This window comes from Schistocerca americana, chromosome 1 (assembly GCF_021461395.2).
Source record: "Schistocerca americana isolate TAMUIC-IGC-003095 chromosome 1, iqSchAmer2.1, whole genome shotgun sequence".
NCBI classification, from domain to species: Eukaryota; Metazoa; Arthropoda; class Insecta; order Orthoptera; family Acrididae; genus Schistocerca; species Schistocerca americana.
Genome location: NC_060119.1, coordinates 1,149,544,822 through 1,149,566,124, shown reverse-complemented (window position 1 = coordinate 1,149,566,124; position 21,303 = coordinate 1,149,544,822). Strand labels below are relative to the sequence as shown.

The 21,303-nt window shown below is 39.9% G+C and overlaps 1 protein-coding gene across 1 annotated transcript in view; it reads right to left on the bottom strand.

Annotated features, from left to right (window-relative positions):
- Positions 1 to 1,879: 1,879 nt before the first annotated feature.
- The window catches only part of LOC124619421 (mitogen-activated protein kinase 1), a 378,544-nt gene continuing 359,120 nt past the window's right edge, over positions 1,880 to 21,303 (bottom strand). Inside the window, exons 7-8 of the mRNA XM_047145795.1 lie at positions 20,577 to 20,733; positions 1,880 to 4,815 (exon numbers count right to left, since the gene is read on the bottom strand). Coding sequence (XP_047001751.1) covers positions 20,605 to 20,733 — 129 coding nt within the window. The 3' untranslated portion in view covers positions 1,880 to 4,815; positions 20,577 to 20,604. The remainder of the gene's footprint in view (positions 4,816 to 20,576; positions 20,734 to 21,303) is intronic.

Below are 21,303 nucleotides of genomic sequence, written 5' to 3'. Positions count from 1 at the left end.
AAAAACTCTCTTGTTAACATATCAGAAAACAAGATCTTTTAAAATTCTTTACACTGACAAAATGCTTAACCATTGAAGCCTGCATAACTAACACTTTTTGTGATTTCAGGGATTCATCACTCACATGGAGCACTTTAAAACATCATTGTTAAAACCATCCAGTTGTTAGATGCTCATAAACATAATTCACATACAAATGCTGTTCACTCCTGTGGTGGTGCTGGAGCGGGAGCTGCCGCCTTATTGAGACAGGCTATTCATAACGAGGTCATTGCTCTTGTGTGTGAAGAGAATTTGATGACATCAGAGGCTTCGCCTTTGCACAATAATAGATAAAATGATATTGTGTTACTGGAGAATCCAGATGGTGTGTGTGGGCACTGGGATGTAGCAACTCAAGTCCAGGAAAATAAACACGTAAAGGAATCACTGCAAAATCCTTTTTTAAATTTCATGCAGTTGAAATATCCAACTTTGTTTCCCATATCAGCTGACACAGTTCGGGCACCAGCCTACCTGGTTAATGTGTGGCCATATAGAGGAAGCTTCATAATGATTACAAACTCTACTGAGCAGTGCCCTGTGAGGATTCTCTCTATCTAGTGGACCGTAATATTTTCCAATAAATCAGTATTTTCTACAGTGAAAGGTGGTCCACTATGGGTATACAGGCTGCATGGTGTCAGTTTCAAGCCCAAATACATCAGTCATTTCGCAGTGGCACTGTGTCTGGCAGCCTGGGGGCTGATGTGATTCCGTAAATTTGGGATGCTTCAGAGGATAGATGGCCAACTTGATACTGCACAGTCCACTCATTTTATGGGTAACGTTAGGATACTATCAGTGCAAGAACTACACCAAAGAACTACATCATGCGTGATTAATCTGTTTTCAGCAGGATGAGTCTCCAATACATGTCAGCTGCGATGCAGGATGGTTCGCAGAACAGACTGGAACTTTTCTTTTCAAATGGCCTCTTCTTGTACCAGGCCTCTGCCGTACTCACCAGGCCTCGGCCATACTCACCATGTGTGGGCAGAGATGAACCAGACAATGTGAGGAAACTGGCCTCACCCCCATGGCAAGAACTCTCAATGACATATAGAACGTCACCCTGCCTGAACAGGAGCAGATGGCTGAAAGTGGAGAAATTTATTACTAACTTCTTGGTCTTCCTTCTGCAAAAATACAGATCGCCACTGAAGTGAAGGGCCTTTGAATGGTATATAAAATGGTAAATAAACCATATGCTGTGTACTTCCGAATTATGATAAAATATGATTAAGAATTGTGAAATACTCTTTCTGTTGATTTTGTGATTACTGTAGATTAAACAAATTAAAACAATACAACAACAAAATAATTGTTGCTGTGCAGTTGCTTATCAGTCTGCCGATGATGCCAACAAACTACAAAGTCACTATACTACATTCTGTGATATTCAGGTATTTCACTCTTCATCCATTCCCGACTCTAACTCATGGCTGCAAGACTGTCTTGTGATTTTTAGAGGGTGTGTGTTTCATGATGAGTGTCAATAAGGCACACTCCCCTCAGCTACACTCACCATCACCAAGTGTCCTTTATTTTTATGAGCAGTAGTGTAGACTCTGTAATGCAATTGGCTCCTGCATAACATCATCAGTATTCAGATTTCAGCAACTATAACTTTTTGTGCTGCCACTTGTACATATCAACTTGCTATGGGCTTTCACATAACTCTAAATTGACATTCACCTTGAATCACATCCATAGCAAGAAACTCGGTTTTTTATGATTATAGCAGAACATGAAGTATTGGCCCAGAATTAAAATTGTTGTAGCTCTGAAAATCTGAGAACATATTGCTTCAGGATTGCCACATGTTTAAATGAATGAGTTGACATTGCTAACAAAGCTTTTATTTTTAGCACAACAATTTGATGAGTATAATAATAGTAATAATAATCATCATGATAATGGTAATACTGTATTTACTGAGGAAATGGTAAATTTTTCACTAAAATGAATGATAACCAGTAAAACCACTGCACTGCAGAAACAGACAGTTCCGAATAATTTAATACAACAACAATCGTGACAACATACGCAAAAACACCATGCTCACCAATAAGATATATTATACACACTAAAGTAAAGTATGAATACATACCAATGTACAAATGGTACAAAATAGTTTTATCTGAATGATTTCTTAACCAGTACATACATGTCACATCACACATATCACAGCACCAGACATGGAGGTAAAAGTGACTGATGTTTGATGTATTCCATTCATATTTATGTGAGTAAGACTTGTTATTACAAAACACTGTACCTTCTTGTAAAAGCAATGGGAGACTTCTAACAGAAACATCCATCCACAGAATAATTATCCTCGCTGCAAACTAAGTAATCCATAAGGCTCATTTTATGATGACTGACTTAATTTTGGCCTTTCTATATTTTTACTACATAAACGAAGTTAGCAGAGTTTAAAAGGCATTATGATTACACAGCATTTTATTTTTATTCAGTCAGTGTATATATTATTCATCAAAAATTATACATTTGAATACAATAATAATTAATTAAATTTCAAAGTACAAAACAATGTTGTTCAATGACAGCTCTAGGTGGAGATGAAACTCTCTCTTTACCAGCTCAAAAGCCCAGAAATAAAAGTGTTTATTTTAATTATGACCCAATGAATAAGTCTTAAGGCCACTCCACCAATTACACAGAGATTTTAAGGCCACTCCATCAACACATAATTAAGTTCCAAGAGAGAACAAAAGGAGTAATTCATAACCCACAACTAGTTGAAACCTTACATGAAGATTCACTGCTTCTAGCTGGAAAAAAAGCAGAAGTACAAACACATCATAGGAGTTTGTATCTACGTGAACATTTAGTGAACTTTGTGTTCCTACGATGAATACACGAAAGTAATTGTTCAAAATAGGACTGAATGTAGTGCACATGAAAGTTTTTACTCAAGACATAACAAAATTTTCATATTCACTGCAAAACCAAAACACTAATGTATTTAAGCAGCAAATGCTTCGCAGACCAGGACATCAACTGTGACTATGGTTTTTTATAACGATCCTTACTCAGTATTTCACAAACAGTCTGTGTGATAATCTACTGACATAAATACAGTATTAACAGTGTGAAAAATATAACAGAACACTACATACAACAAATTTGTACCTACTAGTTTAACTAACTAGCATGGTATTTTTGCGCAAAAAGCTTCATTAATATCACCTATCTCCACGTACACTAAATGCCAAAACACTCATAGGTTTACAGTAGATAAAATGGAACAACAATGTTTTCTTAAATGACAAGGTAAGCTGTAAAAATAATATGGCATCCTTCTCACTGTCGCCTTGAGACATATTGTAATGAATCAAAAAATTATTCTGCAATTTAGTTAAATGTTTATCTAAAATTCAAAGAACTATCACGGTCTGCTAACCTAACATAGCTAAACTGTCTTTCAACACTAAAATAACTATCTGAAGAAAATTCCAAAAGTATTTAGGCCACATAATTTCACAATTTTTGGTTGTATATCACTCTGTCGCACACATAATTCTTGAAATACATATGTGTAATGCACACACATACTGCAACTGGGCTGCCAGCACACTGACTTCGTCTCAGCACTGTAGAGTTACTCAGTTCATCCACTATAGAACTGAAACTGCGAGTGTGTGTTTCACTGTGCTGCACCAGCTTCCCAGTTAGTCTTCTCATCACACGCCATACATCCATGTATGTTTGCATTACTCTCCAATACAGCCGAAGGCTTCAGTTCTGTCTTTTGCAACAAGTTGCATACATAAAATTATTCTGAATAGACATTTAGATGAATAAGATAAGACAAAAACACTAATAGATACAGAGATATATAGAAGTAAATAGTGTGCGAGAGCGAATATGTGTGTGTGTGTGTGTGTGTGTGTGTGTGTGTGTGTGTGTGTTATATGTAGATGATGGATGATGATTATGATGTAGAGGAAAATATGACCAATGACAAAGAAAAATCATATTCAGTAGTCTTCACATTTAAAATACTGAAATAGTGATTTAGGATACTTTTCTACTTTATGTATAATAAATACACATTGCTTAACCTCCAATCACTGATTCTCACAATTAAACAACACATAGAAAGAGCACAAGTTTCTTTTCAACTGGTAATAAAAATAAAGATTTTTAGCCAATCAGGGTACAAGTTCAAATATGGGAAGTTATGGAAGCCGAAAACTCCAAATACAAACTGCATCTCATAAAAATACAGTGTCACCATCACTTTTTAGTGACACTGATTAAAAGTCAAATTTGTCCAATATTAGTTGTGCATTAAACTAGAATGAAACAAGCAATAATTATGTATAGTTAACTGTTTGAAGAATACAAATTATCAAGATGCAATTTATGTACTTGTAATGAGCTGTTTGAAATATTTTAACACTTTTTAAATTGACTTGATGAATCTGTGATGATGAGGACTTACTTTCATAACTCTAAATGTAAAATACATTTATGTAATAAGTTTAAAGATGGAGGGCAGGATCAAATTACATAAATCACAGATAGAAGGACACAAATGACCAAAATATACTACTGAGTCCTGTACAATAATAACATGAATATTTATTACCAGCAGAACCATTTAACATCTGGCAAAAAGGATATGTCTCCTCCATTTATCTCCTGTGTTTCCCCATACCAAAGCATGGTACAAGATTAATGAACACAGGCGACCGGAAACATGTGATGGTCATGTAGTGGAGCAAACACTTCGCTTGTGCAAAGCTGCAAAGAAAATAGATGTGCTAATATAAATATGTCAAATGAAAAGTACAATAGTTTACATGCCTTATAGTCTTAGCCTAACAACTGAACACATCATTACTAAAACAATGACACTGAGGCAAACAATTCCTACTGGTTTGTCTCTGTGGATGAAGATGAGTGCACTCACACTGCTTTGAGAAATCTCATGTGACACCCCCATCCACAGCTCTTCAAATACAATACAGTGCTAATCAGTTGTTGGGTAACGTATCAACACCTTTTAATATACAAATGGCACTGCATACTAAGATACCCTTCCAGAGTAAGGAAAACTACTTGTTACTGGGGGAAGAGGCAGAGGAGACTTTTTTAAAATACACACAAGTACGATTACGATTCCAACAGGCCATGGGGAGTATTTTAGGCCTTGGACATGTACTTCCTATGATATACAAATGTCCGCACACTGAATGTTCATTCTCTATATGAATAACACTTAGAATGGCATCTATGAAAAACATTACTTTAAGTATTCAATAGTCAACACTCTTTACAGCAGCCAGCAAGATTACATATTAAACATATATGGACTTACACTACACTGGTTCCTTGAAAGCCCAGTAAAACTGTTTTTTGTTAAAAATAGAAATAACAGCAAATTAAAGCCTTGTCTATAGTGACTATTTCTTGATTATTTATTCTCTCCAACTGTTTCATCTGAATCCTACAGGTCTTTGCTACTTCATCCATAATACAAAGCTGCTGACTCACTTCTCTACTACCAACACTCCCAACTCTCAATGTCCTACTGACTTTAAATTCACTCCCACCTGTCGCCAACTATATCTTTACTAATAAATACTATTCACTCAAAATAAAGATATAAAAAGAAATCTGTGGGACAGTCACTGTCACCCACATCACCTTGAGAAATTGTTTCTATTCTCCCAAGATCCTAAGGCTCTTGCGTGGTTCACTCATGCTACATTCATGATATGGACCCAAGAGCAAGGCACTACCCTTATTCCTCCATCACCTTAATACCATTTCTCCAATTCATTTCACCTTGCCCTTTTCAGCTCAGCATTAGAATTTTCTGAGCATTGACCTCAACCCCCTTAATGGCTCCATAATGTCACCAATCCACAAAAAACCTACCACCTACAGAAACTAATTCCATTTTCATAGCTGCAAACCCTTCCACGCTAAAATGCAGTCAAGCCAACCACGGATGGCTGATCAGCAGTAACAGACAAACCTATGCTATTCAGTACGGCACTACCCCAAAACCTACTTCACAAACTGATCTCCCACATGCCATATTCACACATAAAAGTATCTTCACACTTACTCAAAGAGATTGTTATAGGAGCATTACCGTTCACAAAATACATAAACAAACTAGTGGATAACGTCAGAAGCTACAAAAGGCTATTTGCACATGATGTCATCGTAAATAGAGAAGTTAACCTGCTAGAACACTGTACCGAATGCAGGATGACCTGCAGCACAGAATCAACACTATGCGGGTATGGGCAATACATCTAGGTGGATAGATTATTTATTGTTTCACTGCAATTGTTCAACAATCACTGGAAACAGTCACAGTACGTGTCTGGGAATATATGTACATAGTGGTTTAAGCTGGAATTATCACAGAAAGTTAATCATAAGAAGAGCAGATGCCAGACTGAAATTCACTGGAAGAATCCCCAGAAAGTGTTGTCCATTTACGAAGAAGATAGTGTGCAACACCTTCAAATAACTTGAGTATTACTTCTTAGTCTGGGATCTTCATGATCGAGGAAAGAGAGAAGATACACAGAAGAACTGTGTGTATCTACATCTACGTAGATAGTCCGCAAGCCACCATACAGTGCGTGGCGGAGGGTACCCTGTACCACTACTTGCCATTTCCCTCCTGTTCCATTTGCAAATAGAACAATGGAAAAATGACTGTCTGTAGGCCTCCGTATGAGCCCTAATTTCTTTTTCTTTTTTTAATTTTGTGGTCCTTACGCGCAATGTATGTTAGTGGCAGTAGAATCGTTTGGCAGTCAGCTTCAAATGCCAGTTCTCTTAACTTTCTCAACAGTGTTTCTTGAAAAGAATGTCATCGTCCCTCCAGGGCTTCCCATTTGAGTTCCTGAAGCATCTCCCTATCTCCTACATTTTGTTTGAACCTACGGGTAACAAATCTAGCAGCCCACCTTTGAATTGCTTAAAGTCTCCCTTCAATCCGACCTGGTACGGATCCCAAACACTCTAGCAGTACTCAGAAGTATAAAGTGATGTCTACCATTTCCCTTACCGAACACTGTTCTCACGTGCTTATTCCACCTCATATCATTTTGCAATGATACGCCCAGATATTTAAATGACTTGAATGTGTCCAGCATGGCACTAGTAATAGTGTATCCAAACATTACAGGTTTGTTCTTCCTACTCACTAGTAATAGTGTATCCAAACATTACAGGTTTGTTCTTCCTACTCATTCACAATAACTTACATTTTTCTACATTTAGGCCTAGCTGCCATTCATCACACCAACTGGAAATTTTGCCCAAGTCGTCTTGTACCTTCCTACACTCACTCAACTTCAACACCTTCCCATAAACCATGGCATCATCAGCAAACAATCAGAGACTGCTGCCCACCCTGTCCGGCAAATCATTAATGTATATAGAGAACAACAGCGGTCCTATTACATCTTCCTGGGGCACTCCTGACAATACTCTTGTCTCTGATGTACACTTGTCACAAGGACAACATATTGGGTTCTATTATTTAAGAAGTGTTTGAGCAACTCACATATATGTGAACTTATTTCAAATGCTCGTACGTTTGTTAAGAGCCAGCAATGGGGCACCATGCCAAATGCTTTCCATAAATCTAGAAATATGGAATCTGCCTGTTGCCCTTCACACATAGTTCTAAGCATATCAGTAGAGAAAAGGGCAAGCTGAGTTTTTCATGAATGATTCTTTCTAAAGCCATGTTGATTCATGGACATAAGCTTCTTAGCCTCAAAAAAGTTTATTATATTTGAACTGACGAAGTGTTCAAGGATTCTACAGCAGACAGAAATTAGGGATAGTGATTTGTAATTTTGCGGGTCCATTCTTTTACCTTTCTTATACACTGGAGCCACCTACGCTTTTTTCCAGTCGCCTGGGACTTTGTGGTGGGCAAGAAATTCATGACACATGCAAGCTAGGTAAGGGGCCAATGCCGTAGAGTACTCTTTGTAAAATCAAACTGGGGTTCCATCCGGACCTGGCAATTTATTTGCTTTCAAATCTTTAAGTCGTTTCTCTATGCCAGGTATATTAATTTCTATGTCATCCATACAGGAGTCTGTCCGATGGTCAAATGACGGTATGTCTGTATGGTTCTCCTGTATGAATGATTTGTTGAATGTGAAATTTAAAACCTCAGCCTTCGTTTTGTTATCTTCAACTGAAACACCAGGCTGGTCAACGAGGGTACTGAATGGAAGCCTTAGAACCACTTAGCGATTTTACATACGACCAGAATTTTCTTGGGTTCTCTGCCAGAACTTTTGCTAAGGTGTAAATGTGGTAGTAGTTGTAGGTTTCGCGCACAGATCTTTTCACACGCGCACAGATCTCAACTAACCTTCACTGTCATCATTTGTGTGTCCCCTTTTGAACCTAGAGTGCAACAATCTCTGCTTCCTCAGCCTCTTACCAATTTTGTTATTAAACTATGGTGGGTCTTTTCCATCCTTTACCCACTTGCTAGGAACGGTAAATCTCCAGACCACAATTTATAATCTGATTAAACTTTGCCCATAATTCTGCTACATCCATCTTACTGAAACTAAGTGATGCTAATTCACTGTCTAAGTGAGGTGTTAATAACCGCTTATCTGCTCTATCTAACTGAAACACTCTCCTAGCCTTCTTGACTGATTTATTAACTTTTATAAAATGGCTATACATCATGATCACCAATCCCCGTTTCTATGCCAAAATTTTCGATAAGGTCCAGTCTATTTGTAGCTACATGGGCTAAGATATTTCCATTGCATGTGGGCTGCCAAGCTACCTGCTCAAGACAATTTTCAGAAAACTGTGTTCAAAAGTATTTCACACGACTTTCTGTCTGTAGCACCCCCCCCCCCCCCCCTCAATGACTCCATAGACATGCCACAGTCTATAACTGGAAGGTTAAACTCGCATCCAACTAGTATTGCATGATGTGGTTATTTACATACTATTGACCATAGACTTTTCTTGAATGACTCTAGAACTGCCACAGCAGAATCAGGTGGCTGGCGAAAACATCCAACAATTAACCCAGATTCACTTACATCTGTTATACGTGACCAGACAACTTCACTGTCACACTGAATTTCGATCTCAACAGAGACAATATTTTTGTCAAGTGCAATGAAAACTCCCCCTCCTATGGGCTCTAATCTGTCTTTCCAACATACATTCCACAACTCGCTAAATATCTCAGAGATTTCAACTTTGGGTTTCAGCCAGCTCTCAGTCCCAAGAATAATTTGAGTGCAAGAACCTTCCTGGAGGATAGTAAATTCGAGAACTTGATTACAAATACTTCGACAGTTTACTGATAAAATGGTGACAGTCAAAGTGTCTTTATTCTGAAGACGTTTGACTTCCATTGCTGTGAATCGACTGGGGAGCGTTCATCGGAGCACCTCAAACTACCACCTAGCCTAAAAATCCTTTGTGTACACTCCACAAGTATTCTGGTCACCAGAGTAGCTGCTTCCTTTATGTAGTGGACACCTGACCCATCAAAGTGAGTCCTACAAATCCCCAGACGATAACACAGGTCTAGAAATCTGCAGCCAAGTCCGTCATAGAGTCGATGAAGCCTTTAGTTGAGACCATCCACTCACCGGGTGTAAATGCGGACAAGGAAAACAAATTCCCGGATTTCCCGACTAAAAGTACACTTCCTCCCGGGTGGAAATATAATTTTCCGTGTAAAGTGACAGTATATTTTCCCTCGGAACTGTAAAACTTATCGATCATTTGAATGGTTATGGCTCTTTTACACAGGCATAGAGTTTCCCAGCACTTTAGAAAATAAAACAAGGGGGGGGGGGGGGGGGGGGGGGGGGGGGGGGGGGGGTTTGGAAAGATCTTTGTTGTGAAGCAACATGTACCCTGCATATTTTCGTATTACGAAAGTATTAATTCTAATTCCATCAAAAACTGCATGTTACTTTCACAAGCATTGAAATCGAGATTGCGATGGGCTTTTGTAAGCCAGTCATAGCTCATGTCACGTGATCTCGCCAGCCGATGACAGCGGATATTCAGAGCATAGGACACATGATGTACTCAGCCAATTAGCAACATCACTTAAGTAGTGTGGACACACAAACAAGAAAAGTTAATGGTTTAAATTGATATACATAGTGTTACTACAAGAAAAGAAAAGCTTTCAAGTATAATGTTGGTCTCTAAGGTTAATAAGCTGCAAGAGAAGCTAAACTTCCAAATATAATGTTGATCTTTTTGCGTGTGTTACACTTTAAGATATATATCACAAATGTGCCACTAAAATTTTTAATAACGAGATAAATGTCTGATCTGCTGGGCTCGAAACTCTTCTAAATGGCTCGTCATCAAAGAGCTGATTTTTAAAGGAGTATCAAACTTTGTGTGATTGAAGAAATTCATCGTACATTCTCGCACATAGTTCAACATGTGTAAAAGGAAATTTACTTTGACAGCACTCCTTTTCAAATCAGCATTCACAATATTTTCCCGCGATCTGTTAGAAGTAGGTTCGTTTCAGCAATTGCCACAGAGTGCCAGATGACAGGCACCATCGTGCTCGCGCAGCTACGATGACGGAGGACACCCGTATGTTTGCAATTGTAAAACATTAATAGATCTTATACATTATGGCATAAAAGAAACAAGACATCATAGGATACCCCAAAAGCATTGGAATAAGCACATTTAAAGTGCGTACTTAAAGTGCACATTCATATGTCCAGATTCCCAATGAAGTAATCCTCAACCTGATATTACAAGCTTTTCAGTGTGGTTTTTGGGATGTAAATTCTCTTGGAGAACCAGTACTGTATTATCTCATCTACATCTACATCTACATTGATACTCCGCAAGCCACCCAACGGTGTGTGGCGGAGGGCACTTTACGTGCCACTGTCATTACCTCCCTTTCCTGTTCCAGTCGCGTATGGTTCGCGGGAAGAACGACTGTCTGAAAGCCTCCGTGCGCGCTCTAATCTCTCTAATTTTACATTCGTGATCTCCTCGGGAAGTATAAGTAGGGGGAAGCAATATATTCGATACCTCATCCAGAAACGCACCCTCTCGAAACCTGGCGAGCAAGCTACACCGCGATGCAGAGCGCCTCTCTTGCAGAGTCTGCCACTTGAGTTTATTAAACATCTCCGTAACGCTATCACGGTTACCAAATAACCCAGTGACGAAACGCGCCGCTCTTCTTTGGATCTTCTCTATCTCCTCCGTCAACCCGACCTGGTACGGATCCCACACTGATGAGCAATACTCAAGTATAGGTCGAACGAGTGTTTTGTAAGCCACCTCCTTTGTTGATGGACTACATTTTCTAAGCACTCTCCCAATGAATCTCAACCTGGTACCCGCCTTACCAACAATTAGTTTTATATGATCATTCCACTTCAAATCGTTCCGTACGCATACTCCTAGATACTTTACAGAAGTAACTGCTACCAGTGTTTGTTCCGCTATCATATAATCAAACAATAAAGGATCCTTCTTTCTATGTATTCGCAATACATTACATTTGTCTATGTTAAGGGTCAGTTGCCACTCCCTGCACCAAGTGCCTATCCGCTGCAGATCTTCCTGCATTTCGCTACAATTTTCTAATGCAGCAACTTCTCTGTATACTACAGCATCATCCACGAAAAGCCGCATGGAACTTCCGACACTATCTACTAAGTCATTTATATATATTGTGAAAAGCAATGGTCCCATAACACTCCCCTGTGGCACGCCAGAGGTTACTTTAACGTCTGTAGACGTCTCTCCATTGATAACAACATGCTGTGTTCTGTTTGCCAAAAACTCCTCAATCCAGCCACACAGCTGGTCTGATATTCCGTAGGCTCTTACTTTGCTTATCAGGCGACAGTGCGGAACTGTATCGAACGCCTTCCGGAAGTCAAGAAAAATAGCATCTACCTGGGAGCCTGTATCTAATATTTTCTGGGTCTCATGAACAAATAAGGCGAGTTGGGTCTCACACGATCGCTGTTTCCGGAATCCATGTTGATTCCTACATAGCAGATTCTGGGTTTCCAGAAATGACATGATACGCGAGCAAAAAACATGTTCTAAAATTCTACAAGAGATCGACGTAAGAGATATAGGTCTATAGTTTTGCGCATCTGCTCGACGACCCTTCTTGAAGACTGGGACTATCTGTGCTCTTTTCCAATCATTTGGAACCCTCCGTTCCTCTAGAGACTTGCGGTACACGGCTGTTAGAAGGGGGGCAAGTTCTTTCGCGTACTCTGTGTAGAATCGAATTGGTATCCCGTCAGGTCCAGTGGACTTTCCTCTATTGAGTGATTCCAGTTGCTTTTCTATTCCTTGGACACTTATTTCGATGTCAGCCATTTTTTCGTTTGTGCGAGGATTTAGAGAAGGAACTGCAGTGCGGTCTTCCTCTGTGAAACAGCTTTGGAAAAAGGTGTTTAGTATTTCAGCTTTACGCGTGTCATCCTCTGTTTCAATGCCATCATCATCCCGTAGTGTCTGGATATGCTGTTTCGAGCCACTTACTGATTTAACGTAAGACCAGAACTTCCTAGGATTTTCTGTCAAGTCGGTACATAGAATTTTACTTTCGAATTCAATGAACGCTTCACGCATAGCCCTCCTTACGCTAACTTTGACATCGTTTAGCTTCTGTTTGTCTGAGAGGTTTTGGCTGCGTTTAAACTTGGAGTGGAGCTCTCTTTGCTTTCGCAGTAGTTTCCTAACTTTGTTGTTGTACCACGGTGGGTTTTTCCCGTCCCTCACAGTTTTACTCGGCACGTACCTGTCTAAAACGCATTTTACGATTGCCTTGAACTTTTTCCATAAACACTCAACATTGTCAGTGTCGGAACAGAAATTTTCGTTTTGATCTGTTAGGTAGTCTGAAATCTGCCTTCTATTACTCTTGCTGAACAGATAAACCTTCCTCCCTTTTTTTATATTCCTATTAACTTCCATATTCAGGGATGCTGCAACGGCCTTATGATCACTGACTCCCTGTTCTGTACATACAGATTCGAAAAGTTCGGGTCTGTTTGTTATCAGTAGGTCCAATATGTTATCTCCACGAGTCGGTTCTCTGTTTAATTGCTCGAGGTAATTTTCGGATAGTGCACTCAGTATAATGTCACTCGATGCTCTGTCCCTACCACCCGTCCTAAACATCTGAGTGTCCCAGTCTATATCTGGTAAATTGAAATCTCCACCTAAGACTATAACATGCTGAGAAAATTTATGTGAAATGTATTCCAAATTTTCTCTCAGTTGTTCTGCCACTAATGCTGCTGAGTCGGGAGGTCGGTAAAAGGAGCCAATTATTAACCTAGTTCGGTTGTTTAGTGTAACCTCCACCCATAATAATTCACAGGAACTATCCACTTCTACTTCACTACAGGATAAACTACTACTAACAGCGATGAACACTCCACCACCGGTTGCATGCAATCTATCCTTTCTAAACACCGTCTGTACCTTTGTAAAAATTTCGGCAGAATTTATCACTGGCTTAAGCCAGCTTTCTGTACCTATAACGATTTCAGCTTCGGTGCTTTCTATCAGCGCTTGAAGTTCCGGTACTTTACCAACGCAGCTTCGACAGTTGACAATTACAATACCGATTGCTGCTTGGTCCCCGCATGTCCTGACTTTGCCCCGCACCCGTTGAGGCTGTTGCCCTTTCTGTACTTGCCCAAGGCCATCTAACCTAAAAAACCGCCCAGCCCACGCCACACAACCCCTGCTACCCGTGTAGCCGCTTGTTAGGTTCTTTATTATGACATAATGCCACACGTGTAAGAAGATGAAAACGTGCACTTTAAATGCAGCGAACAGTTGAACCTAGCCAATAGTCTGGTACTAAACACTTCGTTTCAAATACACTGACTGCCTCAGCGGAAAAGATTAATAAAAGCCAAATTTCTTTAGCATACCGACAAAAACAACTTCATTAATTTCCAAGGCGATTAATGCTTGACTGTCAGAAAAGTGGAAATAAAATAAAATCTGAAAATTATAACAAATTTTGCCTTCCGTAATTATGTGAACATATTTTAATTCACTTGATAGCTTCCAGCCACAGAAATCCGTTTTGTTTTCATTTGATGTGAGAACATTAAACGAAAAGGAAGCAGCAAGATCACGGGTCACGTGGAGACTACCCACTTCCCCACTATAACTCAGACTGCTCTGCCCATCAGCCCCGGATCTATGATATTTCTGAACCGGGACAATACTTGATAGCCGCCGCCGGCGCCCCCCCCCCCCCCCCCTTTCCGAAATTACCGCTGTTTACGCCCCTCCAATCCTGCGCAAGCGTGAGGCTGGCAACTTGGGCACACCAGTAAAATTTTTCTTGATAGCATCTAGGTGCTTACTGCGACTGCTTACACAGCCAACACCCACATTTCTGTAGCCTTAAGCGCATGCGCATGAGCCTGTTCCTAACTTCTATAACCAATCTTAATGTAAACAGTTGTGACATCACGTTCATCGGAAGCATTGCATAGTCTTCCTAAAGCCTTTGACACATTTTTCTGCTGGCAGACACTTGTAGGAGTACTGTGTTTTGTTTCTGTATATGGCACATTTCCTTTGCAATTTAAGTTTTAAGTTTTTTTTAATTGCTGCAGTATTATTCTGAAGTAGCGGGATATAGTAATATCCTTTGTTAGAGTATCGGTTCTTACCAGTCACAATCACAAAAATTTAACTGAAAACTAAAACACTGAAAAATTCCCGGAATTCTACAAACTTCCCAAGTTTTTCCCAGTTTTCTCCCGGTTTGTATACACCCTGACTCGGCTCCAATGTATACACCCTGACTCGGCTCCAACCCAAAGGACCCCGATCCACTGTGGGATGATGCGACAAATTGCCAGCTCTCCTTGCACATTGTGTGCGAGACCAGCAGCCTTCACCACCTCTGCAAGCCACCTGTATCAACTGAGGAACACCTCAGAACCCATGCAATAGGCATCGTCGGTGCTGACGTCAGCCACAACTTGCAGACAACTGCTAACTGCACGCTTGAAAGTCACATGCAAGGCTGTCTCCACATCTTGGATGATGCCCTCTAGCAGACACACTGAGTGCACACTGGCTTTCTCTCCGGCACTGAACACTAACTGCCTAACAGCCTCCATACCATGCCTAATATTGAAGCTCTCAATAACCAGTAAACCCCCCCCCCCCCCCCCAAGTGCCTGCTCGGACCCTGCTGAAGAAGTGTCCACCAGTACACCCACAGGGTTAAGAGACGAGGCCAGGCGGCCAGTCTCCATATTGGGCGTGAGCCTCGCATGATGCGAACGCATTACCACCCGCCACTCACCCTGCTGTGAGGGCAGATCCATTGCATTGTGTGCACTTGGGGGTGCCTCGGAAACAGAGCCCATGGGCAAAACAAGTGACACCTGAGGTGTCCCATGTGATGTGCCAGTTCCTTCACCATTGCTATACCCCAGGGCAGCAGCCCGATGATGACTGATGTAGCCGAGAATACGTTCAGCTGTTTGCAAACTCCAGCCAGCTGCTCCTGCGTCTCGACACAGCATGCACACATCCTATCCATCCTAAGTAGACTAAATGAAGAAATGAACTATAAAAGCAGAAAATACTAGATATGCTACGTGCTACCCTCCTGATGTGTCACCAATGGATGCTGACGTGTTAAAGAGCTACCTAGCTGGCTGTTCAGTGAGCAACTACTGTGCTAAAGACTGAGTGAATTTACACTTACAAAAATGCGAAATTAACCCACTCGAACACACACACACACACACACACACACACACACACACACACACACACACACACGCAATAACTTTAATAAATATACGGCATGGAAAACACAGGAAAGGATAAACACTTAATGTGCCCCTCTGCAGCCACACACTTATCACAGCTGAAAATTGGAGCCTGACTGACTTGCTTACTAAACGAATGGACAGTTGCTTTCAAAACAAAATGAATGAGCAACTACAGTGCTACAGACTGAATGAATTTACACTTACAAAAACGTGACATTAACCCTCTTAAACAGAGAGAAAAACACAAAATTTAATGTGTGATGTTAGACACACTTCAGGACGGACTGTTTCCATCATCATATGACTCTAATTGTTTACAAATGTATCACTTTCATCACCAATATCATTGTCACTCTCATATTCACTTAGACATTCCTCTAAAAGCTATACAATCTCGTCCTCCAAAATGACTGTGTGTGGAAACCTAGCCATTTTGCGTCTACTAATTTGAATGTAATAATTACAACCTCTCTCTAAACACAACTGCTATAGTTCAACACGTAGTTAACATGTTTCCCTGGACAGCAGTACTATGAAGCACTGATGCATTATACAGTCAAATTTGAGAATGGAGCATATCTGAGAGCTACAAAAAATCATCACCAATGGCACTCGACATTAGACTGGAAAATAAAATTCACAATGTTGAGTGCAGCTTGCCGCTGGAGTGGAAAGGGTTAAATTTTAAAAAAAGCACATTTTGGAACTCCTAAAACAACATAGCTCTGCTTCGTTTGCACTTTGAATGCTTGTATATCTTGGGGAGAGACAAATCAGTAATTTGATATATTTTGCGCATTTTCATTCAATAATGTCATAAGCAATAATGTTCTGAGGTAACTCAACTTTAGAAAGTCTTCATTGCTCAGAAACGTGCTGTAACAATATCACTGGATGGTTGTAATAAAACTGATAATGATCCAAGTGCTGCACTTCTGGCTGTATACATCACAGGACATTGCAAAATCATAGGTATGGCCATTAATTGGTGCAATCACGGAGTATGCTTAAAAAATAATAGTTACACTTTCTGCCACCAGGTGAAAATATTGTCAGTCAGAATGTGAAATGTTTCCTGTTCTGACACCAGTATGCTGCTTATTACTCAGCGACACAAGTCGAGTTCTTTCGTGAAGTGACTTGGTGTAAAGGTTTATGATGGTTAAAGTTTTCCATACAAAACATAATAGCTATCAACAATAAAGACCATGAACTGCTGGTTAAGAAGTTTTATCAGAATAGCAGCAACAGGAGTGCTGCACTGAGGGAATATTGACAAACAAAAACAGCTGCTAAAGGTTCCCCGTCAATAAATGGGATACAATATGATGATGAAATTTGAAGAAACAGCTGAATTAGGTGGTGCAGCAGGGAAGGGAGGTGGCCCATTCCCATATCAGTTGTTGCTGAAGTTGCTGTAGTTATAGCCAACTGTGCAGCACATGCCCCAAATTTTGCAGCCACTGCTCAAGCTGAGTCATGGGAAATCTCTCTCCCTGGTCAACAGCTCAAAAGACAAGATTCAGACTGTGCAAAAAGGCACATTTTACTCTGCACTGTCACATCTGGGGTTTTAATCTCCCACATGTTGCGCAGAAACATCCACTTATGTGACTCTGTGGTATGGTTTCACAGGCTCTTTCATTGTCAGTCCATTTCTCTTTCAGGAGATGATTCCTCGCGGGTCTGTTGGGTGTACAATGACATCTATACATTAGGTGTACAATGACATCTGTACATTATAAGGACCACACGATTCCAATCAAATAATTGTGTCCACAGCACTATTTTCATGCAAGATGCGGCCACACCACACATTGCTTGCACGTATTGTAACTTGTAACCGTATCTTAATAAATATCCTGTCTTGTGTTGATCATTTCTCCCCCTTTCCTGCACCCACACCACATGCTGAATGCTTACAGATCCACAGTTTCACCTGGTGTCAAAAAGTGGAACTATTATTTTTTTCAGCATACTCCGCAAGTGCACCGATTAATGAACATACCTACAATGTTTCAGTATCCTGTGATGTATACAGACAGCACAGCAGCACTCTGAACACCGTCAGTTTAACTGTAACCACCTGGTATGCGGTGCTAATAAGCCAGATGTTTAAGCAGTTAGGCATTTTGACTACTGCTTCACAGTGTATGTATTCCATCATGAAGTTTGCTGTAAATAATCCACTGCACTTCAAAAGGAACAATTATGTACTTAATTACGATGACATTCATCACTCCACACTGAGGTTGTCTTTAGCACAAAAAGGGTGCACAATGCTGCCACCAATATTTTTGATCACTTACTCAATGATATAAAAGTCTGACGAACAGGAATGTTAAATTTGAAAACAAACTGAAAAGTTTTTCCTTTACAACTCCTTCTATTCTGCAGGAGAACTTTAAATTTTGTAATGTGTATACGGTGTGGGTAGAAATAACTAACTATACGGTGTGGGTAGAAATAACTAACTCACTAACACACAAAATAAATTAAAGAAATAAGAAAATTGTAGGTGGTCAGCATGTAGCCACATTTGCATAAGAATGTGTAAAGTGAATGTAAAATTACTTGTATCAAGTCACTGTGGTTAATTGGACACATGATCTGTGGAACATGAAAACATTTTATACATTAATGAAAGTGCCTTCCTCCTGTACCCAATGTCATACATAGTACTGTTTTGCTTTGTTTCTACAATTCCCAATGCAAAATCACACCTGTTACTCAAAATGCTTTTGTAATAGCTCCCCTCCATTTTGACCCAGGAGCCTAACAATCTGTCCCACATAAACATATTTGTGACCTCCTTCAAAAAATGGTTCAAATGGCTCTGAGCACTATGCGACTTAACTTCTGAGGTCATCAGTCGCCTAGAACTTAGAACTAATTAAACCTAACTAACCTAAGGACATCACACACATCCACGCCCGAGGCAGGATTCGAACCTGCGACCGTAGCGGTCACGCGGTTCCAGACTGAAGCGCCTTTAACCGCACGGCCACACCGGCCGGCTGTGACCTCCTTGGTTACTATCTTCGCTCTGTATCTCTTTCAAAGCAGTCTCTTGTTATCTCGAATGCTCATTTTGCAACTGAGCTGTTGACTAATTTTTCCAATAATATTCAATTAATTCACTGATTGTTATTTTTTCCTGCAGTGATTACAGTGAATGCATAGCTGTCATACACAATATTCTTCAAGTAAATCACTTTCTACTATTATTGCACAAGACTGTGGTACTCTTATATTATAAAGAATATACTGTCTGTGAGTAATCCTAAGCTAATACTTTTTAACTGGCAAATGGTAACAACATCTTTTGAAAGACAAGCTCTGATATGAGTCGTCTCTTCCCAGTATCCCCCCTACATCACTTACTGTCACCTTCCCTTGCTCTCTTAGCATGCGTAACATCCTAGTCAAACCTTATGCCATTTGCAGATCTTTACCCCTATCCCAAGGTTCTCACCTTTAGAATTGCCCCCTGCGAAACTTGCCCCATGCTCCCATTCACTGCCCTCCAGCCCCACCACTGTTAAGTCCCACAATAATCAAAAGCAGGGAAATCACGTATGTTGGTTTATCAGCTGAGCTGTATCCAATGCACAGCATTTTATACAGGCATGCCCATCACTGAACCAGCCGACCGCGTGAATGGTCACAGAAGAATGGTCAGCCAACTGCTGAATATGCTCTACAGTATGACTCGAAGCGACTTGAGTGCCTGCTATACCACTGAGGCTACTTGAATCCTCCCACTCAATATTAATTTCTCTGTATTCCAGAGACGGAAACATCCCCTCCCCTCTTTCTACACACACACACACACACACACACACACACACACACACACACACACACACATTTATCTTCTTTGGACTCAGCCCCCCCCCCCCTCCCCCAAGGACACCTTCCCCTTCATCTTTGTTTACTCTCATCCTTACCACTGATGGGTCCCTATCACTCCAGGGTCTGGGTGATCTGGCCTTCCTTTGAACATTCTCCAACTTATCCCTCTCTCCTCTCCAAGGGAGGGAGTATTAGTTCCTACAGTTACAAGTCTCTCACTTTGTGTGTGTGTGTGTGTGTGTGTGTGTGTGTGTGTGTGTGTGTGTGCCACCAGTGCTATACATTTCACCTCCCACATGGTATTGCCCAGCAACTCTAGCTCATAAAGTATTAATTTTTTGAACTGGCAAATATAATAAACTTCTGAAGTTTCAGGCCGATTAACTAAATCTACAACGTAATTCGATTACTTCTGATAAAAAATTCTGGCAACTGAAATGAGATAATATACAAAAAGATATTTTCAAAAACCACTCTCACAAGCTATCTTTACAACCACAAAACTGCATGAGGGATGACATTCACATAGCTTATTCATTCATAAATGATATTTTGTAGACATTATTGATTACTGTGTGAAAACATTGGAATTTTAATTACACATAAAATTAATTTTAGCTTATCTATTAGTTAACAGAAGTTACACTTTACTTGTGTATAAAATAATTAAACAGTGTACTGTAAGATATTACTCCTCTGTAGACAAAATTCACATGAAGATACTGAAGTTCCACATATTTTGTACTTAATGGCTTTATGTAAGGTTTTTCAATATTTCTGTAATTGCAATGCAATGAAAAAAGAAATGCTTGGAGGTTTGGTACATACACGAGTGCTTTACATATTTATGACTGCACTACATATTCTGTTCCTGAGCCATCCTCTGTTTGAACAGAGATGTTTCCTCAAATATGTATTCTTTCAGTGTTTCTTTCGGCAAGTCATCAAGTTCCATAGAAAATCGGAATGGTTCTTCTGCAACAGGCTGAAAAGTAGAATTATCTTAATAGCATCATATACTTTTCTGAAACATGCCAATTTTTATTTATAAGTATTATAGGAATCCTAGGCCAAAAAACAGTGAGCAGGCAAAGACTGAACACACAAAATAAAGGTGCCCGACACAGTGGCTCCAAAATTCACTGATGAAAAAAATGAAACACTACAAAATTTCAAATTTTGAATGTTTAATAAAAAAAAAATGGTCTGTACAGCTGTTTGGCATCGTTTACATTCTAAAATTGGATTTGGTTTGTGTCTACTTTTTTCTTGTCAAGACAAATCAACTGCCTTGTTTACGAGTAAAAAAAACTTCATGACAGAGTCACTAAGGTCTTACCTCACAAGGAGAGAAGACTAAAGGGGAAAAAATAATAAACACAAGTAAAACCTAGCCAAGTAACAGACTGAAGTGGAAGGATCATCAAGTGCATCACAACCAACAATTTTTCCCACTTCATTTTTGGTCTTCTTTTGTGTCTGACTCAAAATAGCCCAGAACTCTGTATCATCTCTAAAATTAAGGAATAATAAAATTAAACTAGAAAGAAAAAGA